The sequence below is a fragment of the Salmo salar genome, chromosome 10, assembly GCF_965601325.2.
Source record: "Salmo salar chromosome 10, fSalSal1, whole genome shotgun sequence".
Lineage (NCBI taxonomy): Eukaryota > Metazoa > Chordata > Actinopteri > Salmoniformes > Salmonidae > Salmo > Salmo salar.
In genome coordinates, this window is record NC_138300.1 from 15,772,501 (window position 1) to 15,792,152 (window position 19,652).

Genomic DNA, 19,652 nt, shown 5'->3' on the forward strand with positions numbered 1-19,652 from the left:
GATGAATGAAAAGAATATAACTGTAACAGTAGCATATTCTACTGTATATGTTAGTGATGTCAAACTCCATTTATTTGTGCAGACAGAAAAACGCTTCTGAATGTGTGAGAGACAGAGAGGAACGCACAGCATTTGAAAGTGACCGCCTCTGTTTGTTGTCAGGGCAGCTGCTGCCGTTCGTTACTAGGCCACGCTGTGCTCCCTCCCTCCCTCCCTCCCGCTCGCGGCTTGTTATGTCTCCTTAGCAACACTCCGGCTCTTAAACACTTCATTGACCACGTTAGAAACAGCCGGGCCAACCTTGACTCCTTCCCCCTCTGTTTTAACACAGCGGCCTGGATCCTCTCTCAGGAAACCAGTCGCTATTGTTCCTCGTTAGCGACGATGGTAGCAAGACACGAGACAGATAGTAAAACTGTGTCACATTTGACCCCTGTTGGCAGCTTGTGTCTTGGGTAGTAGTACTACCCAAATAAAAACACTACATGTCATTTAGTTGTGGGAATAGGGTGAGGGGTCTGCCCTTTTTACCAGAATGACCCTCACTCTCTGGCCTCTGCCTCTCGTTCAAAAGGTCAATTGTGTCATCCGACAGAGGATCTATGTTGAGTGACAGAGAACGTACACAAACAATGTGTGAGGCAAGCCAGTACAAGACAAATTGCTACTAACTGGATAAGGCTATAGCACTACTGCTTGTTTTTCGGTAATGGATTGTTTGGATAATTATGCTGCGAGGCGCGTCATAGGGGCTAGGTAACAGCTTCATAACAGTGAATAAAGCAGCTCTTAAATAACAGTGTTATAAGCAGTTCATAAAGACCTATATACATTCTTATGTCAACAACTGTTCTTCCAATGTCAAACTAACATTCACAGCGTTTTAGGGATGGAGGTTTTGATTTATATTAATCATGTTAATTTGATGTATTGGAAATTAAATTTAGATATTATTTATTTCCTATATAAAGAAACAAATATTTAGGGTTAAAAATCAATCCAGGGATTAGAGATTCACAGAGTGGGATTGCCCCAGTCTTAGACAGTCCTCTACAGCCACATCAAACAGAAGAGGTTTAACAAAGTAATTACTAAATACCAATTAAGGAGCTTTTCTCCACGAGCATCCAAAGCCAGTTCCAACATAGTATAGCCACAGGGAAAACATTCTCATTTTTTAACCACCCAAGTCTTGTAGGCTTGTGATATGTCTGTCTGTCTGTCTGTCTGTCTGTCTGTCTGTCTGTCTGTCTGTCTGTCTGTCTGTCTGTCTGTCTGTCTGTCTGTCTGTCTGTCTGTCTGTCTGTCTGTCTGTCTGTCTGTCTGTCTGTCTGTCTGTCTGTCTGTGTCTGTCTGTCTGTCTGTCTGTCTGTCTGTCTGTCTGTCTGTCTGTCTGTCTGTCTGTCTGTCTGTCTGTCTGTCTGAGTGGTTACATTGCTGATGTATGTAGCTATACTCGTGGTTCATAAACTTCATGTGATGCTGCACTTTCATTAGCTAAATGTATTTATACACAAGGTTGTTCTCTGTTCTATTTTCAGTAGTTACGTTCAAGTTAATTAGGGAGCAAATTGTGTGTAAATGAGTCAGAACAAAGTCAAACAGTTGTCGTTTCTATTTGAGGGACAAACCCTGTGAACCCAGTCTGAGAATGCAGAGAGCCGTGTCTGTCTGGCCTGCCAGTTTTTGCTATGTGGACATATATGCACCCCCCCCAAAAAAAAAGAAAATGTGAAACAGGTGCATCTCCTTGTCTTTCATTTGTACCCGTCTGTCATGTCCTCCATTTTATTATTTCCCTCTCTTTCCCCTCTCTCTTCCTTTCCCTCTCTGAACAAGTCAGAGCTTGTGGAGAGAGCGGGGCCAGACACAGACTGGAGGAGTTCCTCTTTAACAGGAAACTTGAGACCACTGTACAGGGAACAGAACATGCAGCCAACACACTGCACTTAGGGCTGGCCATGAATGAGTGCGTTTCATAAGGGTTTAGACACATTTGGACTGTGTGTGTGTGTGTGTGTGTGTGTGTGTGTGTGTGTGTGTGTGTGTGTGTGTGTGTGTGTGTGTGTGTGTGTGTGTGTGTGTGTGTGTGTGTGTGTGTGTGTGTTCGTTCATGAGGAACTCTTTATCTTTGCTTTATACGCACCACATGGGTGTTTTCAGCATACATTTCTGTTTGCATAAGTAGTGTATGTATTTACATATAAACAACACTCACATATTTGGTTGTATCTATTCGTGAGATGGTTCTATCTTGTTAGAAGCTATCAGCTTTCACCCTGCCGCCAGCCAACCAACAGCCCCTCCCCCTACTCCTCTCTCCTTTCCTCTCTCTCCCTCTTCCTCCCTCTCAGGAAGCCCAACCCTGGCATTGATCCCACACTGGCATTTTTCCCAGGATACCCCTCCCCCGATCCCCTTTTTACCCCACCCCCACTCTGACACCCCCCTTCCACTGCCCTCCCCCAACCCACCCTGTCCTCCTGTCCTCCACCAGTTCCCAAGATAAACAAAGACCTCAGTTTGTCTGGGCTCCAACGGGGGTCACATAACCATGAATGGAGGGGCCAAATTGAGGGGGCTCCTTCTCTCTTTTTATAAGGAAAGGAGGAATGAGATGTTTTTGTGATGGCCCAAGGGAGGTTGGACATGGTTGTATTGTATACCTGCAAACTTTAGGTTTAAGTTGTGTCTGTTTACTATTTGGCTTTTAATGCCAAGTAAAACGTGTAAAAAATAAGCTGATCTCTATTTTAATTGTTTCAGCACTTTAAGGATATGTGGTGCCAAATATGAAATGTCGATTACCTTCCGAGATTGTGTTGGTAAGAAATTTGAGATGATAGAAACATTCAGTAGGCTGTCACAGATCTATCCTAATAAGCCAGGAGATAAGGGCATGATTGTATGTGGTGTAACTGGTTTATCGCTGGTATTTCAATAACTCGACAGCTTGTGGGAGAGCATTCTCAGAATGCTGTGTTGGTTGTGTTTTGGAGAGCTTTGATAGGGTTTTGACAATTCCAGCGCACAGCGCTGATTCAATTGAACAAGCAGCTTTGAAAAGGAGAGGGATTTCTCCTTCTGTGTGTGTGTGTGTGTGTGTGTGTGTGTGTGTGTGTGTGTGTGTGTGTGTGTGTGTGTGTATGTGTGTGTGTGTGTGTGTGTGTGTGTGTGTGTGTGTGTGTGTGTGTGTGTGTGTGTGTGTGTGTGTGTGTGTGTGTGTGTGTGTGCGTGTACGCGCTCTAGTAGTCAACCCCTCAGGCTAAGTAGTCACATGCTTTCAATCTCAAGGGTGTTTGTTAGAACAAGCTGCACAAGTGTCAGCTGAACTTTTTGTCTGTCAAACAAAGTTAAAGCAGAAAACATAGTGAACAAGTAAAGGGATTTGCAAATATTCATCAAAGCTGAAATAGACAGATGGATAGCTTGATAAATAGATTATTGGCCTATTGTGTTATGGCTTCATTAAGAAGATATATTCATCTTGTTGAGATAATCTAGACTAGAGTTTGTTGGCTTTCCTCACTTCCTGGTGACAAAGGGGTTATTGTAGCATAACTTGTCTGGACATGTTTCAGGAGTGGTGATTGGGCTGTTTGGCTGCTGCTCTGGAGAGCTTTCAGAAGAACTAGAGAGAAGTAGGCCACGGAGGGACTGTGTCCTCTAACCTTACATGTCAGGGGTCAAAACACCTTGGTCAAAACTCATCTATCTTCTTATGGCATTGCTTATCTACAAGTAACTGCGAACATCAAGGAAACATGAGTAAATGAGGGATACAAAATATATAGAAGCAGGTGCTTACACACAGGTGTGGATCCTGAGTTAATTAAGCAATTGACATCCCATCAATCTTAGGGTTATGTATGAAAAAGCCTAGTTGACCATTATTTTGATTACCCTGGCTAGAAGAAGAGATCTCTGTGACTTTGAAAGAGGGGTCTCAAAGGAGCATAGGTGGTTTGAAGTGTGTGTGTTTGTCTCAGCCACTAGATCTCAACCCTAATGAACACTTATGTGTGATTCAGGAGCGGTGCCTGAGACAGTGTTTTCCACCACCGTGAACAAAACACCAAATTATGGAATTTTTCGTGGAAGAATGGTGTCACATCACTCCAATAGAGTTCCAAACACTTCTAGAAGATATGCCAAGGCGCACTGAAGCTGTTCTGTCGGCTTGTGGTGCCCCAACACCCTATTAAGACACTATGTTGGTGTTTCCTTTATGTTGGCAGTTACCTGTATGTTGTAGCCTGTAAATATTTGGTTACTTTGCAGTCAATATTGAAAGTGAAGTTCAAATACTTACTTTGTTCAGTTACAGTATGTGTATATTTCTAGTACAAAGCCTTTGTAGAAGGAGGTATTACAGTACCAAATATTTTCATAAATAATATGTTGGCTATTCTCATTGTAAGAATGTAGAGGGTAAACTTTGTGCCGTCCTTTTTCACCAGCCCTCACACACTAAAAGCTTGGTCACAAAGCCTGCGTGTTGGCATTATTGGGCCAACTGTGGCTTCCGCTTAGTACATTTAATCAAACCAATATTTCCCTTAAATTCCTCAAGTTTAGCCTATACATTCCTCTCTCTTTCTTTCTCACACCCACACACAGTGCCTCAGCAGGAAATGGTTTCGCAACTCACTTCTCTCCTCTCTCTCCCTTTCTGTCGCTCTGTCTTTTTCCAGGAATCTGGAATTCTGGAAGAGGGGCCAACAGTTTCAGAGGGTGATGGGATGGACAGCTGCATGCGTTTAGCTTGGAAGGAGCCAGGCATATACAGTGCCTTCAGAAAGTATTCACATCCCTTGATTTATTTCTGCATTTTGTTGTGTTACAGCCTGAATTTAACATTTATTAAATGTAGATTTGTTTTGTTACTGACCTACACACAATACCCCATATTGTCAACGTGGAATTATGATTTTCAACATTTTTACAAATGAATTAAAAATGAAAAGCTGAAATGTATTGAGTCAATGAGTATTCAACCCCTTTGTTATGGCAAGCCTAAATAAGATTAGGAGTAAAAATGGCCTTAACTAGCCACATAATACGTTGCATGGATTCCCTCTGTGTGCAATAATAGTGATAACATGATTTTTGAATAACTATCTCATCTCTGTACCCCACACATACAATTATCTGTAAGGTCCCTCAGTCAAGCACTGAATTTCAAACATAGATTCAACCACAAAGACCAGGGTGGTTTTCCAATGCAGCGCAAAGAAAGGTACCTATTTGTAGACAGAAGCAAAAAAACAAACAGACATTGAATATCCCTTTGAGCATGGTGAAGTTATTAATTAACCTTTGGATAGTGTATCAATACACCCAGTCACTACAAAGATACAGGTGTCCTCCCTTACTCAGTTGCCAGAGAGGAAGGAAACTGGTCAGGGATTTCACCATGAGGCCAATGGAGACTTTAAAAACTGTTGCAGAGTTTAATGGCTGTGATAGGATAAAACTGAGGAGGGATCAACAACATTGTAGTTACTCCACAATACTAACCTAAATGACAGAGTGAAAATAAGTAAGCCTGTACAGAATAAAACATATTCCAAAACATGCATCAAATCAAATCAAATGTATTTATATAGCCCTTCTTACATCAGCTGATATCTCAAAGTGCTGTACAGAAACCCAGCCTAAAACCCCAAACAGCAAGTAATGCAGGTGCAGAAGCACGGTGGCTAGGAAAAACTCCCTAGAAAGGCCAAAACCTAGGAAGAAACCTAGAGAGGAACCAGGCTATGAGGGGTGGCCAGTCCTCTTCTGGCTGTGACGGGCGGAGATTATAACAGAACATGGCCAAGATGTTCAAATGTTCATAAATGACCAGCATGGTGAAATAATAATAATCACAGTAGTTGTCGAGAGTGCAACAAGTCAGCACCTCAAGAGTAAATGTCAGTTGGCTTTTCATAGCCGATCATTGAGAGTATCTCTACCACTCCTGCTGTCTCTAGAGAGTTGAAAACAGCAGGTCTGGGACAGGTAGCACGTCTGGTGAACAGGTCAGGGTTCCATAGCCGCAGGCAGAATAGTTGAAACTGGAGCAGCAGCACGGCCAGGTGGACTGGGGACAGCAAGGAGTCATCATGCCAGGTAGTCCTGAGGCATGGTCCTAGGGCACAGGTCCTCCGAGAGAGAGAGAGAAAGAAAGAAAGAAAGAAAGAAAGAAAGAAAGAAAGAAAGAAAGAAAGAAAGAAAGAAAGAAAGAAAGAAAGAAAGAAAGAAAGAAAGAAAGAAAGAAAGAAAGAAAGAAAGAAAGAAAAAGAAAGAAAGAAAGAAAGAAAGAAAGAAAGAAAGAAAGAGAAAATTAGAGAAAGCATACTTAAATTCACACAGGACACCGGATAAGACAGGAGAAATACTCCAGATATAACAGACTGACCCTAGCCCCCCGACACATAAACTACTGCAGCATAAATACTGTTGGCAACAAAGCAATAAAGTAATACTGCAAAAAATGTGGCAAAGCAATACATTTTTTGTCCTGAATATAAAGTGTGGGAGATTAATTCACCTTTCAGCGGGACAATAACGTAAAACACAAGGCCAAATAATACACTGGACCCTATTCCCAAGAAGTCAGTCCTGAGTGGCCGAGTCACAGTTTTGACTTAAATCTAATTGAAAATCTATGGCAAGACCTGACAATGGTTGTTTAGCAATGATCAACAACCAACTTGAGCCTGAAGAATTTAGAAAAGAATAATGGGCAAATGTTGCACAATCCAGGTGTGGAAAGCTCTTAGAGACTTACCCAGAAAGACGAGCAGCTGAAATTGCTGCCAAAGGTGCTTCTACAAAGTATTGACTCAGGGGTGTGAATACTTATGTAAATTAGATATTTCTGTATTTAATTTTCAATAAATGTACACACATTTCTAAAAACATGTTTTCACCAAAAAATATATTTTATCAATTTTGAAATCAGGCTGTAACACAATAAAATGTGGAATAAGTCAAGGGGTATGAATACTTTCTGAAGGCACTGCACTCACATGTGTGCAGCCTTCCGTCTGTCCCAATACTGGGAGCGGAGAGAGGATAGGCGCTTAGTAATTGCATCACATGCAGATTAGTCATGCAACATAAAACATGATCAGACAATAAAACCATTCCCACACCTGTAGAGATCCTTTAAACCCAGTCACTCTCCCCATCCCTCTTTCTGTCTCTCTCACGCATGCAAGCATGCATACACTTGCACTACTTTTCATGAGAATAAGGTGATACATATAATACCTAACCCTGTCCATAAATTCCTACCATCTTATTAAGCAAATATAACCAAGCCAATGTATGCCTTTGGAAAAAGGACCACACATTACAAAACAAGCTCCCCTCCAGTGTTCTTCAAACCTAGCCATTGGGATCTACAGGGTGTGCAAGGTTTCGTTCCAATCCTGCAATAAGACCCGATTCAACTGATCAAGGGCTAGATGATAAGTTGAGTCCGGTGTGGTACTAGCAACTGGCTCTAATCAAATCCTGCACATCCTGTGCATCCCCAGGAACCAGGATTCAAGTACACTGCTCTCCTCCTCCCTTTTTTCTCCCTCTGTTTGTGTTCTGCTGGTGAGAGCGCTTGTCCTGGGACCGTCATGACCCACATTCTATGTGTTAGCCTGCCTAGCCGGGATCCAGCCGGCTTTAGCCGCGCCTTCTGCTGCATCTCCAGGGAGCGCCGGCTATTAATACCCAGCTGTGACCGTGTGAAGACATGTGGCCATGCAGGACACAGCAGGCTAAATCCCATTTAAGCCCATGCTGCATTGCCTGCATAGCCGCATTGGACCAATTTGGTGTTGGAAATATGTTCGGATGGTGCAAAGACATCCAAGGAATTACATTAGGGTTGTATATCCTGAGTATACTAAACATTAGGAACGCCTTCCTAATATTGAGTTGCACCAACAGCCTCAATTTGTAGGTCATGGACTCTACAACGAGTCGAAAGTGTTCTGTCAAGTTGGCTGGATGTCCTTTGGGTGGTGGACCATTCTTTATACACACGGGAAACTGTTGAGAGTGAAAAACCCAGCAGCGTTGCAGTTTTTGGCATAAACCGGTGCGCCTGGCACTTACTACCATACCCCGTTCAAAGGCACTTAAATATTTTGTCTTGCCTATTCGCCCTCTGAATGGCACACATACACAATCCATATCTCAATTGTCTCAAGGCTTAAACATACTTCTTTTAACCTGTCTGCTCCCCTTCGTCTACACTGACAGAAGTGGATTTAACAAGTGACATCAATAAGGGTTCATAGCTTTCACCTGGATTCACCTGTTCAGTCTATGTCATGGAAAGAGCAGGTGTCCTTAATGTTTTGTTTACATAGCATATGTATGTAGTATCAATTGCACGCCTACACCCTGTTTTTTTTATTTAGTCCCATTTAATAATAGTATTCATTGAGATGTTACATGGATATAAGGGTTTTCTCCTTTAATACCCACCATGTTGCACATTTTTAGACTGAGTCTATGTTTACTTCCCCAAGTGTACAGTACTATAGTGGGTCTATGGAAACCGTTTTCCTGTAGATTGGTTTCTTGACTTGGCCTTCCCTATGAAAAGAATGAGGTTTGTTACCTCACTGACATAGAAGTGTAAATATGTGTTAAGGTTGAACAAGCAATGGTATGGTTTAGATAGTTCAAGTTGGTAAGAGAATAGTTCAGGTGACACTAGAATTACCAAATGTATAATTAGCCGTAAGTCCATTAGGTTAAAAGCACCAGGTTACTGGAGCACAGCTCGTAGTTTACCTATTAGCCTACATGTTGAAAAGTACAAACCAGGATTAGCTTCAACATAGTGTAACCGATGTGAAATGGCTAGTTAGTTAGCGGTGGTGCGCGCTAATAGCGTTTCAATCGGGTGACGTCACTCGCTCTGAGACCTGAAGTAGTTGTTCTCCTTGCTCGGCAAGGGCCACAGCTTTTGTGGCGCGATGGGTAACAATGCTTAGTGGGTGTCAGTTGTTGATGTGTACAGAGGGTCCCTGGTTCAAGCCCAGGTTGGGGCGAGGAGAGGGACGGAAGCTATACTGTTACATTGGTGCCGTGACCCGGATCACTGGTTCCTGCGGAAAAGGAGGAGGTCAAAAGGGGGGTGAGTGTAACCGATGTGAAATGGCTAGTTAGTTAGCGGTGGTGCGCGCTAATAGCGTTTCAATCGGGTGACGTCACTAGCTCTGAGACCTGAAGTAGTTGTTCTCCTTGCTCAGGAAGGGCCGCAGCTTTTGTGGTGCGATGGGTAACGATGCTTCGTGGGTGTCAGTTGTTGATGTGTGCAGAGAGTCCCTGTTTCAAGCCCAGGTTGGGGTGAGGAGAGGGACGGAAGCTATACTGTTACAATAGCAGAGGCTAGAGTAGAAAGCTGAGGCTGCAAAGTGGACATGCCTGTAGGCACAATGAAAATGGTTCACAGAGAGCAGGAAAAAGAAACTGGTTCGAGGCCTAATAAGTTTCCCGACTATCTGGAATGGTGAATGGGCTACAAATAATTCCTGAAAACATTTCCTTATCTTGATAAATAGGTTGGCTTTCCTCATTGAGCTACAAAAAGTTGTCGTGGAAGTTTCAAAATGATTGGACCAGACTAGAGAAACGTGCTGGTTGTCACTGGCATGGAGTTTTCTGTACACAGCCACATGACGCTAAGCAACAGCTGCTCTATCAAGGTCCAAAAAAAATGTACTGGTCATTAGGCTAAGATTAGTATTTAGCGATAACACTATAATTGATGTAAGAATAGGCACAATGGAGCAAGCCTGAATTGACTGAGGATTAGTAGGGGCTACAAATCGCAACATATTGTATTTGCTTGAAGAATATCCCTTTAATGGACAACATAAGATGTGATGACTAGAATTACTAAGTGTCATACCATACACCTATACGATAATTTAGCATTGCATTTGCAGCATTTATGTGAAGAATTAGCTACTGTGCAAATGGTGTCCTACCACATCTGCCATCCACCCCTACCAGGTGACACCATCGCAGCACTTTGTGCATTATGTACAAACCAACCCAATGAAAAAAGGAGAGCAAAGAAAAGTGAATTGTTAAACAAAATCTTTTAATACGTGAGCGTCACGCAATTATCATGATCCATGGCAGATACCAAAATACATAGATTCAGAATAGGACATGGGAAAACAGTATTTACAGGCACCATATTACAAATGTACAAGTCTTTATAAAACAAAGACATTAGAAAACAGTGACTGACAGATAAACGTCAGATGACGTCAGCATTGAGTGGTCACATTCAGTCCTGTAACATTATCCTTGTTAAGAAAGGATACATTTTAATAAATGATACTTGGAGCTTTTGGAATACTGTAGCTGACTTGTGTAGGAGCAGGTTACAGAGTTAACTATCATAAGCCACTGGTTACATTAGTATCCCTCCTCTAAATGCCACCTTGCTCACATCCTTTCAACAGAAATTCCATGTAAATAGCTACAACAGTAGGCCTACTTTCATTGTGATCTTTTGGGGAATTCCAATTTACTACTGTCTTCCACGTTCCACCACGTGGGGTTAGAACTGCAATAGTAGAACCCTCCCGTTCTATCCCTATTAAAATCCCCCAAGTAACATCAAAATCACAGCTTCAAAGTTTAAAAGGCAACAATTGCAGTACTCCAAGGGTTGAGGTTTTTGAGCATTTGATCACAACAGATTTGCCCAGAGTCACTGTCCTCTGCCTCGGAGTCAGGCTGCTCTCCCTCTTTGTTACTCAGGAGTCCAGAAAAACTGGAACCGAATATTGTTATCAAACTCGATACATTGCTAGTGTCCATTTCTTCAGTTTCCCCTTTATTCTCGTCGTTTGTAGGAGGTATAGATGTGGAAGTTGGTTTCGTTCTTTTCGTTGGTGAGTCTGTGAGTTCTGAGTCATCGGCAGTCCGTTTCCTGTTAGTGTAAGCCTGGGGCGCTTTGGGCTCGTACGAATGTTTCTCCGATGATTCACTGTTGTCCGTCTGGCAGTCTGTCGGCGTCTCCGTTTCCTCTTTTGGATCACTCTGAGAGGGAGCACTAATACTGTTGGATGAGATAGCAGTAACAACACTGGCGACCGCACATGTCTGAGTAACCTCCGGGCTCTCTTCCGGGGTTTTGATGTCGCTACATCCTGAATCCGAAACTCCATTTTCGGCACTGTCTTGCTCGCCACTCGCTTGAGTTTCTACGTGGAGTGCCGCCGGGGACTCGACCACATCTCTGGGCTCCTGCTTGTCCACCGCCACTTCGCTTTGCTCGTCCGATTCAGACAGGCTCTCTGTCGAACCGGGGACCAATTTGTCTTGTTCTGAAGCCATGTACTCCCCCTCACACCACTCTCTTGCTTGCTGGGCGCTCAGGCATATGCCGCCGTAGTAGTCACTCAGGTATACTTGCCGGGCACTCCGTAGAACGAGGGAGACCAGTAGATTTTTGTGTAGTTTGATACCACCACGTTGCACTCGGGAGTTATAGATCTTCCCGAGTGAAATACTCATAATCCGATGCGCCTCAACTTTAAACTCCATGATTAAAAACTATTAGCTTGGTAAGAAAAAGCACCCACTGTCTTAATTGTGCTTCAGTCCACGTCGAAACAACTGGTTAGAAAGGTAATCCTAAAATCCCGGGTGTAAATGTAAGCTATTCGAGTTTGTTTGTCCAGCTAACGACTGCACGCGATTCGCTTACAAATCGCACTGAATTCAACAGTGACGTAAATGTATATATATATTTTTTAGAAACTGGCATTTGATGAATGCAAGATGTGTTTCATCGTTCTCCTAAGCAGAATCAAATTGGTGCATGGGTGAAGAAATTAAAGGCTTTCAGTAAATTCTTACACCTTTCGCTCCAATCAACAGCTGAGTATTAAGAGGAATGGGGCTGTATCTATTTTTAACACCGCTTTATACCCTAACGTAACAGCCAGGCCAGCCAATGAAAATACGTGTCGTCTTTACAATCACTACGAATACTGCCCCGCCAAATCCATATGGACCAATGGGGGTGCGCTAAAAAGATAAATCAGATTTAAATACAAACCCGAGAGAGTGTTTTAAAGGGATAAACGCAATTTTAAACTGTCGGAAATAGCCTTCTAAAAATATAAAAGTGCACGTAATAAAATATAACACTCAAGACATAGGCTATAGCTTATTATATTGTAGGTTACTAATGTGATTTCACTTATGAATGAGCTTATTTGATCATTTTAGATTTTTTTTAATCAAATTTATCCATTCATTTAGGCTATTTTACATTAGTCCAAAATGTTTCTGATAATCATACTTTTAATATCAGAAATGTGTTTAGATTTCCCCTTACTGTTATCTTCCCGAACCAAAATGTTAGTCTAGTCTTTTCGCTAGAACAACAACACTAATACATAAATACAGCTCTTTTCTGCTGCCATGCTGTGTCCCCTTTAGAGTACGGTATATTTTCTTTTGATTGCTGACTTCCTGAGCTGATGTAATGCTTTGACTGTTTTCAGCCAGGTCACATGATGCTTTTGTGCCGTGTCCTGGCAAAGGCAAATTCTAGTGAATGGAACAGTTAGGAGGGGGAGGGGTAGTGGTGTTTTGTTTCAGGAGACTGTTATGCTGCATTCATAACCAAGTGGGAAGGTGCTATTACCACATACGACTGAGAATAATCCACTTGAACGCCCCTACAACTGGTGGGAAACTCCTCTATCATCTCTTGAGCTCCAACTTCTCCCACATGCTGACCTCTGGAAATTACCTCGATAACAGCTTTTTCGGCAACATCAAAACATTATTTATAACAATAAATATATACATATTTTTTGAAGACTAATTTGTTTACAAGCATGATAGGTGTACTTTTAGTTAGGTTGACGCAGCCATTAGCCAATCAGCATTTCTCAACAAGTTAAAAGCACATGAATGCATCCAACTGGTATTTACGATTTCAGAACTGGTAATTACCTTCTTCCCACTTGGCTATGAACGCAGCATTAGGTATGCATTAGTTATGTGGGGGGAGGGTGTGTTGAAATGTACTCTAATCTTAATGGAAAATAAGTGTCTCTTGAGCCTATAGCGCAGTTTAAAATGTGGTGATTTGTCAAGTCATTGTCTGGAAATGTGTGGGTCATAATTTGCATGATTTTTGTGTTTTAAAAAACATGCCTGTAACACTTACCCATTACATTTTACATTTACGTCATTTAGCAGACGATTTACAAATTGGTGCATTCACCTTATGATATCCAGTGGAACAACCCCAATTGTTGGTGACAAGATAAACAGTTTTTGGGTCCATATATTACATATTTAAATACCATATTATAGGCATAGTTATGCTCATAGGGTTCAATTCAATCCAAAAATATATTTATAATACTGTAGAAACACAATCCAATTCCTAACCTGAAGGTAGTCCTTGGATTACACTAAAATCCAATCCATGCATTCGCTAAAAAAGGGATGTGACCTGGAAGTCCATCAAACGCTCACAGGTTGAATAATTATCTAATTGATTGAGGATTGTTTATTTGCATTAATGCTTTTTCATTTATCACAAATATTGAACATAAAGGACCCTGTGTAGATCGGCTACTGCAGTGGGCAAATTGACTGATCCATAAATTATAATGATTAGTGATTAGGATGCAAGGTCAATAACGGCACCGGAGGAGATGGCTGCCATTTTACAGGCTCCTAACCAATAGTGTTATTTTGTGTGTTTTTTCCGCATTATTTGTGACTTATTTTGTACATAATGTTTCTGCCACCGTCTCTTATGACCGAAAAGAGCTTCTGGATATCAGAACAGTGATTCCTCACCTCGAACTGGACGAAAACATTTTCTTTAACGAGTTAGTCGCAAAGGATTTACTCCAGATACCTGAAAAGGCACAAATCGCCGTCATTCGCGTGAAGAGAAGACGCAGATACAGGGGACACAGGTCCGGGTTCCTTGTGAGAATTCATTGGCAAGGTGAGAATAACCCGCCTCTACCGTCCATCCTATTGGCCAATGTGCAATCATTGGTAAATAAACTGGATGAGTTCCGTTCAAGACTATCCTACTAACGGGACATTAAAAACTGTAATATCTTATGTTACACCGAGTCGTGGCTGAACGATGACATGGATAATATACAGTTGGCTGGTTTTTCCGTGCATCGGCAAGACAGAACAGCTGCCTCCAGTAAGACAAGGGGTGGCGGTCTGTGTCTATTTGTCAATAACAGCTGGTTCGCAAAATCAAAAATGAAGGAAGTCTCAAGATTTTTTGAGTATCTTTTCATCTATATTTTTCATAGCTGTCTATTTACCACCACAAACTGATGCTGGCACTAAGATGAAACTCAAACTCAACGAGCTGTATAAAGCCATAAGCAAACAAGAAAATGCTCATCCAGAGCCGACGCTCCTAGTGGCCGGAGACTTTAATGCAGGGAAACTGTTTTACCTAATTTCTACCAGCATGTTACATGTGCAACAAGAGGAAGAAAAACTATAGGCCATCTTTACCCCACACACAGAGATGCATACAAAGCTCTCCCCACCCTCCATTTGGCAAATCTGACCATAATTTTATCTTCCTTATTCCTGCTTACAACTAAACACTAAAACAGGAAGTACCAGTGGCTCGCTCAATACGGAAGTGGTCAGATAATGCAGATGCTAAGCTACAGGATTGTTTTGCTAGCACAGACTGGAATATGTTCCGGGACTCATCCGATGGCATTGAGGAGTATACCACATCAGTCACCGGCTTCATCAATACGTGCATCAATGACATTGGCCCCACAGTGACCGTACGAACAGTACCAGTCAAAAGTTTGGACACACCTTTTTCTTTATTTTTACTATTTTCTACATTGTAGAATAATAGTGAAGCCATCAAAACTATGAAATAACACATATAGAATCATATAGCAACCAAAAAAGTGTTCAACAAATCAAAAATATATGTTGTATTTGAGATTCTTCAAAGTAGCCTTGATGGAAGCTTTGCACACTCATGGCATTCTCTCAACCAGCTTCATGAGGTAGTCACCTGGAATGCATTTCTGTCACGTCCTGACCGTAGTAAGATGTTATTTTCTATGGTAGAGTAGGTCAGGGCGTGACAGGGGGTGTTTTTCTATGTTTTCTATTTCTATGTTCATGTTCTAGTTTTGTATTTCGATGTTGGTTTTGTTTGGGATGATCTCCAATTAGAGGCAGCTGGTCCTCGTTGTCTCTAATTGGAGATCATACTTAAGTAGGGGTTTTTTCCCACCTGGGTTTGTGGGAGATTATCTATAAGTCAGTGTATGTTTCACCGCTGTGTCACGGTTTGTTGTTTTTGTCATTCAGTTTATTTATGTATTGCATAGTTTCACAGTGTAAATAAAATGTGGAACGACACACACGCTGAACTTTGGTCCGCTCATTCCTATGACAACCGTGACAATTTCAATTAACAGGTGTGCCTGTTAAAAGTGAATTTGTGGAATTTATTTCCTTCTTAAAGCATTTGAGCCAATCAGTTGTGTTGTGACAAGGTAGGGGTGGTATAAAGAAGATAGCCCTATTCGGTAAAAGACCAAGTCTATTTATGGCAAGAACAGCTCAAACAAGCAAAGAGAAATGACAGTCCATCATTACTTTAAGACATGAAGCTCAGTCAATACGGAAAATGTCAAGAACTTTGCTATGATGAAACTGGCTCATGAGGACCGCCACAGGAAAGGAAGACCCAGAGTTATCTCTGCTGTAAAGGATAAGTTCATTAGAGTTACCAGCCTCGGAAAATGGCAATTAACCGCACCTCAGGTTGCACCTCAGAGAGTTCAAGTAACAGATACATCTCAACATCCATTGTTCAGAGGAGACTGCGTGAAGATGGTGCCGGAGAACAAGGCTGACGTTTTACGTATTCCTAACCAATTGTGTTCTTTTGTTCAATTCTTTGCGTTGTTTGTAACTTATTTTTTTACTTATTTTGTACATAATGTTGCTGCTACCGTATCTTATGACCGAAAATAACTTCTGGACATCAGTACTGCGATTACTCACCATGGACTTGTAGAATCCTTTTTTTCCTTCAACGAGTCCAACGAGCCCGACGTGAATGATATACTGCTTCCCCGGGAACAGTCCCAGATCCCCGTCATTTGCGTGAAGAGAAGACGGAGAAAAAGGGGCCAGAGGGCAGGCTGTCTTCTGAGAATTCGTAGGCGATCGAATAGACCCCCACTTCCTTCCATTCTGCCCAGCAAACGTGCAATCTTTGGAAAATAAAATCGATGACCTACACAGAAGATTAAACTACCAACGTAATATCTTATGCTTCACGGAGTCGTGGCTGAACAATGACATTATCAACATACAGCTGGCTGGTTATACGCCGTATCGGCAGGAGAGAACAGTGGCGTCTGGTAAGACAAGGGGCGGCAGACTATGTATTTTTATAAATAACCGCTGGTGCACGATATCTAAGGAAGTCTCAAGGTTTTGCTCGCCTGAGGTAGAGTATCTCATGATATGCTGTAGACCACACTATCTACCTAGAGAGTTTGTCTGTATTTTTCATAACTGTCTACATACCACAAGGAGGCGGCACTCCTAGTAGCCGGGGACTTTAATGCAGGGAAACTTAAATCAGACTTACCAAATTTCTATCAGCATGTTAAATGCGCAACCAGAGGGGAAAAAAACTCTGGACCACCTTTACTCCACACACAGAGACGCACGCAAAGCTCTCCCTCGCCCTCCATTTGGCAAATCTGACCATAATTATGTTCTCCTGAATCCTGCTTACAAGCAAAAAAAATTAAAGCATGAAGCATCAGTGACTCGGTCAATAAAAAAGTGGTCAGATGAAGCAGATGCTAAGCTACAGGTTTGTTTTGCTAGCGCAGACTGGAATATGTTCCTTGATTCCTCCGATGGCATTGAGGATTACACCACATCAGTCATTGGCTTTAGCAATAAGTGCATTGATGATGTCGTCCCCACAGTAACCGTACGCACATACCCCAACCAGAAGCCATGGATTACAGGCAACATCCGCACTGAGCTAAAGGCTAGAGCTGCCGCTTTCAAGGAGCGGGACTCTAAACCGGAAGCTTATAAGAAAACCTGCTATGCCCTCCAACGAACCATCGAAAAGGAAAAGCATCAATACAGGACTAAGACCGAATTGTACTACACCGGCTCTGACGCTCGTCGGATGTGGCAGGGCTTGCAAACCATTACAGACTACAAAGGGAAGCACAGCCGAGAGCTGCCCAGTGACACAAGCCTACCAGACGAGCTAAACTACTTCTATGCTCGCTTCGAGGCAAATAACACTGAAACGTGCATGAGAGTACCAGCTGTTCCGGAAGACTGTGTGATCACGCTCTCCGCAGCAGATGTGAGTAAGACCTTTAAACAGGTCAACATTCACAAAGCCGCAGGGCCAGACGGATTACCAGGACGTGTACTGCGAGCATGCGCTGACCAACTGGCAAGTGTCTTCACTGACATTTTCAGCCTCTCCCTGTCTGAGTCTGTAATACCAACATGTTTTAAGCAGACCAGCATAGTCCCTGTGCTTTCAATCAGAAAACAAATGTTGTTAGTAAATGTAGGGTGAATCTCGATTTTATTCCTCGCAACATCTGTCATCACCGCCTTCTCAGTTTGTTTTCTTGTAGAAGTTCCGAGGGGAACCTCAGGCTCTAATGCATTTTGAGAAGGAGATGAGAAGAGAGGACAGGAGGAATTGAGGAAATAATTTAGATGTACCCATTTCCAAGATGTCGACTATAGCCCAGCCTGTGTCTTTGGTCAGTCAAAACCTGTCACACATTCTATTTATGTGTTGTTCATACACAACTTTTGCTGGTGGGGCTCTTGAGACAAAAAGGGTCCCCTAAATGAACAAAATATTGGCCAGCAATTACTTAAAGGTCCAATGCACCCGTTTTATCTCAATATCTCATAATTTCTGGGTAACAATGAAGAACCGTATTGTGGTTGTTTTCAATGAAAATAATAAAAAATTAACTAAAATATATTCTTAGCAAAGGGCAATTTCTCAAGTAAGAATTTTGCTGGGAGTGGTCTGAGTGGGGAGGGGGAAACTGAAGACTAGCTGTTATCGGCAGAGAGGTTTGGAATAGTCTTTCTCATTGGTCTATTAACTAATTTAACACATGGTGACGTCACCATGGAAGGCCAAAAGTCCATCCCACCAAAACAGGCTGAAATTTCAGGCGGTCTTTTCTAACAGCTCTTACACTAAAAGGACATCATCATAATTTTCACAATGTAATTCCAACCTCAGTGTGGAAATATATATAAAACACAGGAAATCCATGTTTTTGAATGAATGAGGCCTTAAAGCAAAAATGAGGCACACCTCCCCACGACCATGAGAAAAAGCCTATACTGTATGGTTAGCCTAAAACTAAAGATTGTATGGTTTCATGAGTTAAGAAATTGATTGATGTTTTAGGCTATCATAATGTGAACCATTCAGGCAAAACCTGAAGATAGAGATAAACAAACTAAACCTCTTTAAAGCATCTTTAAGTGCACATAAGTTGTTATAAGGGTTAAGTGTCTTGCTCAAGTGCACAATGTCTGGAGATAGAATCTTTCAGTTGTCAGTGCCCCACCAGATTATCCCATTACCTGGGATACGAACTAGCGACCGTCTGGTTGATAGCTTGCTACCTGTTGAAGGTGATTTCTCATCTGCAATGTCAAGTGTAATGAGTGATTTGATAGCTAGGCTTTAAAGATAAATACTTCTAGCTAACATTACATATCTAAATATTTTAGGTGCCAGTCCCTTGCAAACTGACCTTCACAACACACTGTGAAGTCAGCTCACAGCCCAGGCTAGATTAAAGTTAGACTCAGTTAAATGACGTTCCTACGAGCAGCACCGTGTTGTATGGGTAAATGTTGACTGACTGGCTGATCTACAAATAATATTGAGAAGTGATTTATGATGTAAGGTGATTTCTAGATCAGTCAGTCTCGACTCGCCTATAAAGCCGGCTGCAATGTCGAACGTGCCCATTGAGATGATCAAGATGCAACACTCTCACACAGTCACGCACAGTATCTGCATATATGCATGGGTTCGCTTCACACTGTTATAGCGTGGTAGCCAGGGCACCAAAACGGTGGAGAAGTTGAGCCTTATGCTTCAATGCGCTTAAGGCATCAGCATGCTTCAGTTTGGCTGGCGCCTTACTGAACCGAAAGAGTGTGCTTGTATACGTTCTTAAAAGACCTTCACTTGAAAATTAGAACAACAAAAAAATTGGTCATTCATTTTGACGTTTTTGCCAAGGAGAACTTAGTCACGCAATTGTACATCTAACTAAGATGTTTGGTGCAGTATTTCTCAAGTGAAAAAATGTGCATGAAAACTATTCATCTCTCCTTGAATGACAACAAACACTTCACGGAAGGATCCCAACTGTACAAACTATGGCAACACTGCCATGTTGCACTGAGTCTTGCTGTTGGAAAACCACATCAGTGTCTGACTTTCGGCTGTAGCTGATGCAACTCCCCAGACTTCACTCCTCCAAAAAAAAGACTTCACTCCTCCACTTTCGTCTGCAGTTGGTTGCTTTGCT

At 42.1% G+C, this 19,652-nt stretch overlaps 1 protein-coding gene across 1 annotated transcript; it reads right to left on the reverse strand.

The window, feature by feature from the left end:
- Nucleotides 1-10,092: 10,092 nt before the first annotated feature.
- On the reverse strand, nucleotides 10,093-11,937 carry LOC106613579 (immediate early response gene 5 protein). The gene has a single exon (XM_014215989.3). The coding sequence runs from the start codon at nucleotides 11,569-11,571 to the stop codon at nucleotides 10,660-10,662; it is 912 nt and encodes a 303-aa protein (XP_014071464.1). The 5' UTR covers nucleotides 11,572-11,937; the 3' UTR covers nucleotides 10,093-10,659.
- Nucleotides 11,938-19,652: the final 7,715 nt, after the last annotated feature.